Below are 12,618 nucleotides of genomic sequence, written 5' to 3'. Positions count from 1 at the left end.
TTTCAACTCCAAGGGCAGAATCACTAATATAGCCTACAACCCAACTTGGATACTCAAGATCATCTGAACAAGAAATAGGGAAAGGTTGGCATTGTAGTTCCCCTAAGCTCTCCCTTTTCCCTAGTTATTAATTAGCATTAAATTCTTTAATATCATCTGACTCATTTATCTTTGGCCCTGAAATGAGGCCCCAATTGGGTTATAATGCAGAAAGCCAGGCTAACAAAAAAGCATACCCTGCTATACAATTGTGACTTTTCTATTGCAAACAGAAGTTTTTCAAAATCTCAAAAGCTACATGGGTTGAATGATCTGTGAAGAAGAAAGGTACAGACTTGGTCTTTCTGGCTTACTCACATGAAGCCCAAGAAAGGAGCCACCAAACTCTGGGCTGACAACCTTGCCAAAAGACATGGCTACATCAAGGACATGATCCATGGTCTAGGCTAGATGCTCCTCTTGCAAAAGCAGCTTTCTGGGATCCTTACTGATTCAAAAAGAGGAAAGAGTTTTTCATTGGTGTCAGACATTCATACTGGGGAGTTTATGTATCATGGTAAGAAAGCTTAACTCAACATTGGCAATGTCCTCACAGTTGGTACTATGTCTGAAGGGACCATTTTGTGCTGTCTTGAAAGAAAAATGCCTGGAGGCAGACTAAGCTTGCCCATGCATCTGGAAACTATGCTACTTGCCCAATTCCTGAAACCAAGAAAACATCAATGAAGGTACCTTCAGGCTTTAAAAAAGTGATTTCTGTAAAACTGTGGTTAGTGTTGTTGCTGGAGGAGGTCATATTGATAAATCCATCCATAAATCCTAAAACAAATATTAGGCCAAGAGAAATTGCTATCTTTGTATCCTGAGTAAGCCCATGAATACTGCAGAACATCCCTTCAAAGGCAATAAACAGCAACATATGGGAAAATTATCCACTATTCAAGATGTCCCAGGGGGACAAAAGGTATGTTAAGATGCACTGGTTGGTTCTAAGGGACCAAGACTATATAGGAAAAGGAACTTAAGTACAGAATCCTAATAATAAAAATTATTTTGAAAATTATATAAATAGAATTATATTAATAATTCATTAGTAGTTACTTAGATTGTATAACTTTTGACAAATATGAAAAGACTTAACATGAATTGATGTAAAGTAAAATGAGCAGAATCAGAAGACCTTGCACATGGTAACAACATTATTTGATGATCAACTATGAACAAATTAGTTTTTCTCATAAATACAATAATCTAAGACGATTCCAAAGAACTCATGATGAAAAATGCAATCTGCATTAAGAGAAAGAATTGAGGGATTCTGAGTACAGATCAAAATATATTATTTTCACTTTTCTTTATTTTTTTCATGGTTTTTTTTTCTTTTTGGTCTTTTTCTTCTTTCACAACATGAGCAATGTGGAAATACGTTTTACATGATTGAACATCTATAACCTATGTAAAATTTCTTATTGTTTTAGAAAGGAATAGAGGAAGAAAAATTGGAACTCAAAATTTTTAAAAATGAATGTTAAAAATTGTCTTTATATATAACTGAAAAAATACTATTACTATTAAGAAAAAAGAATTTGGAACCTCCAACAATACTGTGGGAATAGGTAAAATTAGGTGCTATTTGTATAAAGCTTTTATGTTGAAAGAAAAAGCTAGGTCCTATGACTTTGAAATTAGTAAGTTCTTATACCTCATCATTGAGTAATTTGAAAATGAATTTGTCCTGTCTGTCCCCTCCTTTCCCTGCCAGATATATATTAAAACAGAAAGTTTAGAAGAAAGAAAAACCCACAACTCTTTATTAAAAATGATTGGCTCAACATTTACTTAGCAGTATGAATTACAAACTTTAAAAGAAAGTCTGGCTATAACCTTCAGTGGAACTTCCAAGAAAATTTCACAGTCCAGCAGTGGATAGAGCCTGACCCGGGCAATCAGGAGGACCTGAGTTCAAAATTGACTTAGACAATTAATACTTTTTAACTATGTGGGCCTCTGCAACTCACTTAACTTCAGTTGCCTTGCCAAACAAACAAATGTATATGTGCTATTGTTGGTGCAGTGGATAGAACATTGGCCCTGAAGTTAGCGGTCTGTGACTATGATGGAATACTATTGTGATATAAGAAATGATAAACAGAATGCTCTCAGAAAAACTTAGAAAGACTTCCATGAGCTAATAGAAGATCAAATGTGCAATGTAAAAAGTAACAGCTTCCCTTAAGAGATAATTCAGTCTACTTATTGTATGGTGTATTTTAATTGATATAACTTCTTTAATTTCAATTTCCTATCTAATTGTTTCTGTTTGCTATTCACTCTGTGTGGTAGTTATGTGTAGCTGGCACTTGGTTTAGAAGAGAATCAAGCCTCCAGATATGTTACTTGGGGCACTATTTTTCCACATTAAAAACAAAACAAGCTGGACATATAGTTTGAATCCAAATTATTTCCCCTAGACACATGGCCAGCAACACTCTCAATTGTAACCCAAATCAGATATGATATAAGAATGTAATGGGAAATAGTCAACAAAATAAATAAAAATACAATAAAACATAAATAATATAACATTTTGGCTAACTCAGTCTTAAATAGCCAATACCTTCCCACCTTTTCTCAATCTCCTCTACCCTCTGATTAAAGGATTGGAAGGATACAATACTGAACTCCTCCCAAAGCTTTCCTTTATAGAATATAGAAAGGATTTGGATTTCCTATTCACTTAACTTTCCATCCAAAATTGCACTTGATTTTTACTCCTTTAAATGAGATATCCCACACAACAAGAAATTGCATATACACTCAATATGAGTATAGAAATTTATCTTACCCGGCAAGATAATAGGTGGAAAATGGGACATGGGAAGGGAGCAAGGTGATAAACGAGAGGATATATTGGGGAAGGGGGTGGTCAATAGAATTTTGAGGATAAGCAAGGTGAAAGGAGAGAGAGAATAGAATAAATTGGGGGTGAAGCAATAATAATTTGGGGTTTTTTATTATAGTTTTTTATTTACAAGATATATGTATGGGTAATTTTTCAGCATTGACAGTTGCAAAACCTTTTGTTACAATTTTTCCTCTCCTTCCCCCCACCCCCTCCCCCAGATGGCAGGTTGATCAATACATGTTATATAAGTTAAAGTATATGTTAAATACAAAATATGTATACATGTCCATACAGTTATTTTAGCAGTAGTAATTGTAAAAAGAATTTTGAAGCAAGTTTCCCTAGGGCCTCATTTCTTAAACACTGAGGAAAATGAGTCAAATTTATTTTTAAAAAATAAGTCATTATTTTCAGTAATGAGGTGATTCAGGCCAATTCCAATAGACTTGTGATGGAAAGAGCCATCTGCATCTGGAAAGAGGACTATGGGAGCAGAATGTGGATAACAACCTAGTATTTTTACCATTTTGTTGTTTGCATGCTTTTTTCTTTCTCATTCGTTTTTTATCTGATTTTTCTTGTACAGCATGATTAATGTGGAAATATGTTTAGAAGAATTGCACATGTTTAACCTATATTGGATTGTTTGCTATCTAGGGGAGGGAGGGTGAGGAAAAGGAAGGGAGAAAATTTTGAAACAAAGTTTTGTAAGGGTGAATGTTGAAAACTATCTTTGCATGTATTTTGAAAATAAAAGCTATCATTAAAAATTGTCCAAAAAATTGGAAAAAGAGCTATGCTCCAAATTGATAAGCAATCAAAAGATGTGATCTTCATCCAAAGGATTATAAAACCATCCACATCTTTTGACTTAACAATACCACTGAGTACCAAAAAAGATTTTTAAAAGGAATGGGGGGAGGGAGGGAGAGGAAAAGAACCTATATGTACAAAAATGTTTGTAACAGCTCTCTTATCTTTTTTATTTTTTATTATTATTATAGCTTTTTATTTACAAAACATATGCATGGATAATTTTTCAATATTGACTCTTGCAAAACCTTCTGTTCCAACTTTTCCCCTCCTTCTCCCCATCACCTACTCCCCTAAATAGCAGGTAGTCCAATACACATTAAATATGTTAAAGTATATGTTAAATCCAATATATATATATATATATATATATATAAAATATATATCTTTATATGTATATATATATATACACATACACACACACACACACACACACACATATATATTTATACAGTTATCTTGCTGCATAAGGAAAGTTAGATCTAGAAAGAAAGAGAAAAACCTGAGAAGGAAAACAAAAAAAAAAAAATAATAATAATAACAGAAAGAGTGGAAATGCTATGTCCACACTCATTTCCCATAGTTCTCTCTCTGGGTGTAGCTGATTCCCTTCTTTACTGAACAACTGGAACTGATTTGAATCATCTCATTGTTGAAGAGAGCCACATCCACCAGAGTTGATCATTGTATAATCTTGTTGCCATGTATACTATTCTCCCAGTTCTGCTTATTTCACTTAGCATAATTCATGTAAGTCTCTCCAGGCCTCCCTGAAATCATCCTACTGGTCATTTCTTACAGAACAATAATATTCCATAACATTCATATACCACAATTTATTCAGCCATTCTCCAATTGATGGGTATCTATTCAATTTCCAGTTTCTAGCCACTACAAAAAGGGCTGCCATAAACATTTTGCACATGTGAGATCCTTTTCCTTCTTTAAGATCTCTTTGGGATATAGGCCCAATAGTGACACTGCTCGATCAAAGGGTATGCACAGTTTGATAATTTTTTGAGCATAGTTCCAAATTCCTTTCCAAAATGGTTGGATTTATTCACAATTCCACCAACAATGCATCAGTGTCCTACTTTTCCCACATCCTCTTCAACATTCATCATTATCTTTTCCTGTCATCTTAGCCAATCTGAGAGGTATGAAGTGGTAAGTCAGAGTTATCTCAAAAAATGTTTTTGCATTTCTCTGATCAATAATGATTTGCAGCACCTTTTCAATTTCTTCATCTGAAAATTGTCTGTTCATATCCTTTGACCATTTATCAGTTGGAGAATGGCTTGATTTCTTATAAATTTGAGTCAATTCTCTATATATTATGGAAATGAGGCCTTTATCAGAACCTTTGAATGTAAAAATGTTTTCCCAGTTTATTGCTTCCCTTCTAATCTTGTTTGTACAAAAACTTTTTAACTTAACATAATCAAAATTTTCTATTTTGTGGTCAATAATGATCTCTAGTTCTTCTTTGATCACAAATTCCTTCCTCCTCCATAGGTCTGAGAGGTAAACTATCCTATGTTCTTATAATTTACTTATAATCTCATTCTTTATACCTAGATCATGAACCCATTTTAACCTTATCTTGGCATACAGTGCTAAGTGTGGGTTAATGCCTAGTTTCTGCCGTACTAGTTTCCAATTATCCCACCAGTTTTTGTGCACTATTGCACTATTTGTAAAATAGTGAATTTTTATCCCAAAAGCTGGGGTCTTTGTCAAACACTAGATTGCTATAGTTATTGTCTTGTAAACCTAAACCTAACCTATTGCAATGATCAATTAGTCTATTTCTTAGCCAGTACCAAATGATTTTGATGACCACTGCTTTATTAATATAGTTTTAGATCTGGTACAGCTAGGCCACCTTCATTTGATTTTTTTTTATTAATTCCATTGAAATTCTTGATCTTTGTTTTTCCAGATGAATTTTGTTATTTTTTCTAGGTATTTTAAGATAGTTTCTTGGGAGTTTGATTGTGTAGCACTAAATAAATAGATTAGTTGAGGTAGTATTGTCATCTTTATTATATTCACTTGACCTATCCAAGAGCACTTAATATTTTTCCAGTTGTTTAGATCTGAGTTTATTTGTGTGGAAAGTATTTTATAGTTTTGCTCATATAGTTCCTGACTTTTCCTTACAGATAGATTCCCAAATATTTTATATTTTTGACAGTTCTTTTAAATGGAATTTCTCTTTGTATCTCTTGCTGTTGGATTTTGTAAGTGATATATGAAAATGCTGATGATTTATGTGGATTTATTTTGTATCCTGCAACTTTGTTAAAGTTGTAGATTATTTCTAATAGCTTTTTAGTAGATTCTCTGGGGTTCTCTAAGTATACCATCATATCATCTGCAAAGTGTGATAATTTGGTTTCCTCATTACCTACTCTAATTCCTTTAACCTCTTTTTTATTCCTTATTGTCAAAGCTAGCATTTCTAATACAATATTGAATAGTATTGGTGATAGTGGGCAACCTTGTTTCACTCCTGATCTTATTGGGAATGGGTTCAGTTTATCCCCATTACATATTATCCTTACTGATGGTTTTAAATAAATGCTACTGACTATTTTAAGGAAAAGTCCATTTATTCCTATACTCTCTAGTGTTTTTAATAGGAATGGGTGTTGGATTTTATAAAATGCTTTTTCTAACAGTTCTCTTCTCAAGGCAAAGAACTGAAAATTGAGAAGATGCCCATCAATTGGGGAATGGATGAATAAATTGTGGTAATATGATTGTCATGGAATATTGTTATTCTACAGGAAGTGATGAGTGGGAATGCTCTGGGCAAAAAAACCTGGAAAGTCTTCCATGAACTCAAAGAAAGTGAAATGTACTGTATACAAAGTAATAGCAATGCTCTGGAATAACCAATTATAAGTGATTTTGCTATTCTCAACAGTACAATGATCCACAACTATACTAAAGGAATTATGATGAAAAATCTTATCCATACTCAAAGAAAAAACTAATTGTATCTGAAAACAAATTGAATCATACTATCTCTCTATCTCTCTTTAACTTTATTTTTCTTGAGTATTTTTAATGGGGGGTGTCAATGTAAGTTTTCTTTCAAAACATGCACAATTTTTTTGCATAACTTCACATATAGTCTCTTAATGGGAGCTAGAGGTGGAGATAAGGGAAAGAATCTGGAACTCAAAAGTATTTTTTTTAATATAAAAATTGTTTTAAAGGTAACTGGGAAAATTATTAAATGAATGAATGAGAAATCTAAAAAACAAAAAGAATAAACAAAATGTCCCAGGTACCTTCTGATTCTCTCCCACTCTTCCAGCTTCCTTTTGCGTGTTATCTTCCTTAGATTGTATACTCCTTGAAGATAGTGACTATATTCTTTTCCTTATTGTATCCCCAGCACTTCTCACAATGTCTAGAACATTCTTGTTGTTCAGTCATTTCAGTTCTGACTCTTGTGACCTTGTTTTCAGTTTTCTTGGCAAAAATACTGGAATGGTTTGCCATTTTCTTTCCATTTTATTGGGTAAATTGACAAATAGCATTTAGGGCTGGATTTGAACTCAAGTCTTTCTGACTCCACGCCCAGTGCTCTATCTGTTGTCACCTAGTTGCCCATAGCTGGTCCATAGCAGACACTTAATAAATGTTTATGGAACTGAATTTTAAAAACAGTACAATAAATGATCCTCAGGGATCCTTATGTATGGATTCATGGGCCTTGTTTCTATTGGAAAGATAAAATTGATAACACTACTGTTTTAAGCTAGCAATATTTAAGAGGTTGGATAAATATAATTCTAACCCGATATCATCTCTTTGAGGAAAGCAGAGCAGCAAGTTCACTGTCCCAACCTTTGGTTCTAGTCCTATAGAAGATGGGTATGCAGAAGAAATTACAGTATTTAGCCCCTGCTTGTTGGACACATATAAAAAACTGTTTATTTTTCAATAAACTCCAGTGATTCCTTATGACTTCTAGGAATATAAAATCCTCAAATATTCAAAGTCCTTCATAACCTGGTCCCCTCCTACCTTTCCAGAGTTTTTTCTTATCTCCTACACACTCTTGTTTATTCTGATACTGGTTTCCTTATGTTTTTTTTTTTTTTTTAACAGAACACATCACTTAACTCACTCTCCCTTGCCTGGAACTCTCTCCCTCCTCATATTTGCCTACTGGCTTTCCTGTATCAGGTCCCAGATAAAATTCTGCCTTCTACAAGAATTCATGCCTGAACCCCCTTAATACTAATGCCTTCTCTTTATTATCTTCAGTTTATCTTGTGTAAATCTTGCTGGTACATAGTTTGCATGTTTTCTATTAGCCTGAGCTCCTTAAGAGCAGGGACTTTTAAAATTTTTTCTTTGTATACTTAATGCTTAGCCCAATTCATAGGTCACAGTAGATGATCTTTATTATGTGGTAGCATTTATTTTGCTTGTTGATTGTTGATAGACTGGGCAACACACACAAATACACAAAGACACTTTACAAAGGCATCAAAGGGACCTTTTAAAAATACAAAGAAGGAAGTTCAGGGAGGATGCAGATATGCAGAATAATATTGATACTATTATGTTAACCTTATTATATGCTTTAAAAAATAAATCATTTATAATAGACTTATAGTTTCATATATAGTACTGAATGAGATGAAGTGAGATCTTTCAAGACAGTTGTGAAAATTGAGTAAAGTTTCATCTACTTCAGAGTTTGAGTAGAACTGAAGGATTTTGAAGATTGAGTCAAGGGCATACTTAAGTCTTCTTCCTGCTATCCTCTCAAGACATCATTTTCTCCCTATTTCAGTCAAATATGGGCAACTATGTACTTACTGGTCAAGTTCAATTTCTTGGGTAGATCTCCAGTTTAGAATGTTAAGATTCTCAGCCTATAAAGATGAGGGTCAGTGGTGGGAGGAGGCATTTGCATTAGGGATTAAAAGTGTTAACCCTGCCCCAGAAGGTGCTTCCTCCCTTCATTTGTCTGCTCCAGGGGTAGGACCCCCTTCTCCTGAGAATGTATAATAAACTTTGCTTTCCTTCTAGAGATCTCTCCAGCTTTTTTTATAAATGGTGACCCCTCATTATTTCTGTACCACACAGTACCCTTCCTTGTTATCCACTCATGGAAATATTGTTGGTGACTGTCAAATTCCTACTGTAAAAATGAAAATAAAAAGACGTAATATCTGAGTAACAGCTATAGTTTTTGTATTTTTTAGCTACAGACCACTAATTTAAATTTTCTGAATTTCAGAGTTCAGCCTAGATCATAACAAATTATAGATGTGGGAGAGAAAGCAGCATGATGTTATGTTCTCAGAACTACTTTAAAGAATACTTGAAGAAATAGAGAAGAATTAAAGGGAAACACAAAGACCATTTTTGGAGAGCTTCAATAGACTTATTTGGTTAAAAGAGTGTAAAATTAGAGGAAAAAAGAAAGGATTCTAGGAATTTTTGTTTTTGTCTCTAAGAAAAATTAATATCAAAAGAATCAGAAGCAGAGTGAGGAAGATTAAAGATTATTCCATAGCTTTAGGAACTGTTTGTATAAGCCCCTGATTTATTTGTTTTCTTAAAAATACCATTTAGTTATGTATTGGACTCTGTAAGGAAATAAGTTTCAAAGACTTTGTGCTACTTGGATTTCTAGAATCTTTTGATGTTACTCTCTTATTCTAAGATGGACACAGGAGCCAGCTTCATAGATGTGGGAGAAAGAATGGCATAGCAGGAAAAATGATCAGATTTGGAGTTAGAAAAAATCTGAGCTTGAGTCTTTTGAGGTCCTCACTAACTATAAATTCGACCATATTTCTAAGGTACTTCCTAGTCCAAAACCTAGTTCTGAGACTGAAAGGGAAGGAAGTCGCCACTTAAAAAATCCATTATGTAGAGAGGGCAGTCTTGGAGTACTAGGAAACCAACGCAACAAAGTATTGTCTGTATTAAGAGGGGAAGGATGGAGAGATAAGGGAGACCAACTTTAGTTACTCTGGTCAAAAAGAGCAGAATTATTTTAAGGAACTGTCACTTTGTAAACGTGTCCTTGCTAACCTGGTTACCTCTTTTGAAGTTCCGAGATTGGCCACATATGTGTTCGTCCTATGTAGCAGTGAATCAAGAGATTTTTTTGTATTTTTCCTAATCAGAGTTGAATTGAGAAATAGATGAAAAAGGGAATATAATTAGGACTGTGCAGGGGGTCATATGATGTGTGTGTGTGTGTGTGTGTGTGTTACGTTCAAAGGAAAACATTTTATTTGATAGGTATTACATTTACATTCTAGAGCAAAGACTAGAGAAAGAATGGAAACAGTATTCAGAATTGGGGTTAGAAAAATCTGGGCTTGAATCTCCCAATTCTCACTAACTACAAGTCCGACTGTTCTATGGCGCTTCCTTATCTAAAACTTCTTCTAAAAAGGACTGACTTTCCCTACAAGGATTCAGCTTTTTTCAAGCACGGTATAGTTTTGATCTTTCCACCTTTCCTGTCTTATAACACACAAAAGCAAGAGGTGAGGTCAACTTTGTAAATATATATATATATATACATACATACATACATATATATATATATACATACATACATACATATATATATATACACATATATATATGCGTTGTAGAGAGTACTGTGAATTTCTGATACAGACACAAACACAATACATCTCGTGGTATATATGCATACATGTATGTATATATGCCATATCTCATTATTTCTCTACCCTCCCCCTCTTCAGACATTAAAAACAGGGAATATTTTATAATTCACCAGAGAGCCTGGTCTTAAGAAGAAAAAGATGCAGAGATATATGAATACAAATATATTTTTATAACTACTTCGATATAATAGATTGCCTTTGTAATCCTTGCATTAAATTTCATGCATTTAAAAACATTAATCTGGAAAGAGGTCCATAGCTTTCAAGACTGTTCCAGGGATCCAGGACATTAGAGCTCCTCGCTCGCGGGGAAGCAGAGGGAAACTTCGCGGACCTTGCCTGGAGGTCGCCCTATCTTCTTTCCCCATTTTCCCACACTGGCCAGTCCCGTGGGAAGCCTCCTTTCCCAAAGCAGGCTGGATTTCTAAATGGGAGTTATAGGAAGGGGGAAGAGGGAAGGGCGCGGGCCCACAGGAGCGGGGGAGGATAGCCACTTCCCTCCCCTACTCCGCCCTCCCCCCTCCCGTCCCATCCCCCATTCCCCCATTCCCCCACCCCCGCCGTCTCCTAGCCCAGACTGATTGGTGGGGGCCGCAGTCCCCTTCCGGGATGCGGGCGGAAGTCGGTTAAATTTGAATCTTCGGGGCCGTTGGTCGGGGTTCAGATCGGGGTTCTCGCGGCTGCCTGAGGAGAAAGAGGAGAAGGAAAGGGATGGAAAAAATAGGAATTGTCGCCGCCGAGCCCTGTGGAGGTCTCCCGATCGCTTCCTCGGTGAGTCTCGAGAAACGAGTTTCGGACATTTTTTTTTTTTTTGCCTGGGCTTCTAGGACTTCGGGGCTAGCCGAATGATATTGTCACTGTTCTACTTTACTGTGGTCAGCTCCAAGGATGCTTGGGGGCGGAAAGTGGGGGTGAGATGGGTTTTGGAGGTGGGGGGTGCTGGAAGGATCTTGTACAGAGCTGTACCTCACAGCAAGTTGTGGATACGGGAAATGCAAGCCCTGCGTTTGGAGGGAGGAAGCTCCTGGGCATCGGATGGGTGGTACCGGTGGGCTGCTCTTTGTCCTCTTGTCTTAAACCTCGGCGTGCGCGTGGCTGGGACTTTGCAATTTGTAGAATGCAATTTCAACACCTACAGTCTGAATTTACAACAATCCATTTCTTTCTAGAAACTTGCTAGTGTTCCTGGGAGGTTAGTTGAAATCCATGTGGGGGAATGTAAATCCCATTCCTTAAGTAAGGCTCTTCTAGCTCGCTGCTAGTTTTGCTTTGTTGTTGTAGTTGATGTCGATTTGTTTTGTTTTTTTAAAGTGAAAAATTCAGGAAAATGCAGAATGGAAGATTAGGGGTGGAACTACCTCTGCAATCCTTTCTTCTTCCTCATTCTTCTCCTGTTGTTTGGAACAGTTTCTGGGTGAAAAATTCCTATACAAAAAAATCATGATGACTTCTAGCTTTTAAGTTGCAGGTCTGGGGATAGAATGCTGGGGGAGTGTCTATTCTATAAAATCTTTGGGGGATTTAGACTGAAATTTGAGTATCCTTTGGTCTAGCAGAATTTCATTAAAAAAAAAAAAAAAGACACACATTAACATTTTTTCCTTACCGCAAAAAATCCGACTCCTAGGCTTTATTTAAATTCCAGGCGGGTGCCTTTAGGCTGAAATGAGATCTGCCCCAAGTTTCGGAGGTCTTTGTTGTTCGATAATAAAGGAACAAAACAAACAGAACCGCAGCCCTGCCTTTTCACCTTCTGTCTTGTTATTGAAATCTGGAATTTTAATCACACACACATAGTATTGTCTAGAATTAAATTTTTTTTAACATGTTTGACAATCCTGAATTTTCAGAACTCTAGCTTGTTACAAAACAAGTGTCTTTTAGCTCAACCATAAATTAAACTAAAGATTGTACATCTTGCAGCAATGAAAACTGCTGAGTGAATATGAAGTAGCTTTTATTTTGTTCAATGTAATGATTAGCACAATGTGGACATTGCATATTACTGCAGACAACCAATGATGTTAATTATCTAGCACAAAAAGGTAGCTTCGCTATCGTTTTACTGGGTTCTCAGGGGTAATGCCAACCTTAGCATTAGCAATAAGAACATATTAAAATGGAAGGTTTGGGGTTCACTTAATTTTGGTGTTTTCCAAAGATTTTTGTAAGCAAAGAAAAACTCAGGAAATAAACTCCATGGATGAATGCTGG

At 35.5% G+C, this 12,618-nt stretch overlaps 1 protein-coding gene and 1 pseudogene across 1 annotated transcript in view; both read left to right on the top strand.

Annotated features, from left to right (window-relative positions):
• Positions 1-357: 357 nt before the first annotated feature.
• LOC141552808 (large ribosomal subunit protein uL2 pseudogene) lies at positions 358-11,092 on the top strand (annotated as a pseudogene).
• G2E3 (G2/M-phase specific E3 ubiquitin protein ligase) overlaps positions 11,017-12,618 on the top strand; it is a 59,324-nt gene continuing 57,722 nt past the window's right edge. The window contains exon 1 of the mRNA XM_074289582.1: positions 11,017-11,175. Within this exon, the coding sequence (XP_074145683.1) occupies positions 11,116-11,175 (60 nt within the window). The 5' untranslated portion in view covers positions 11,017-11,115. The remainder of the gene's footprint in view (positions 11,176-12,618) is intronic.

This window comes from Sminthopsis crassicaudata, chromosome 2 (assembly GCF_048593235.1).
Source record: "Sminthopsis crassicaudata isolate SCR6 chromosome 2, ASM4859323v1, whole genome shotgun sequence".
NCBI lineage: Eukaryota > Metazoa > Chordata > Mammalia > Dasyuromorphia > Dasyuridae > Sminthopsis > Sminthopsis crassicaudata.
This window is presented reverse-complemented; position numbering and strand designations above follow the sequence as displayed.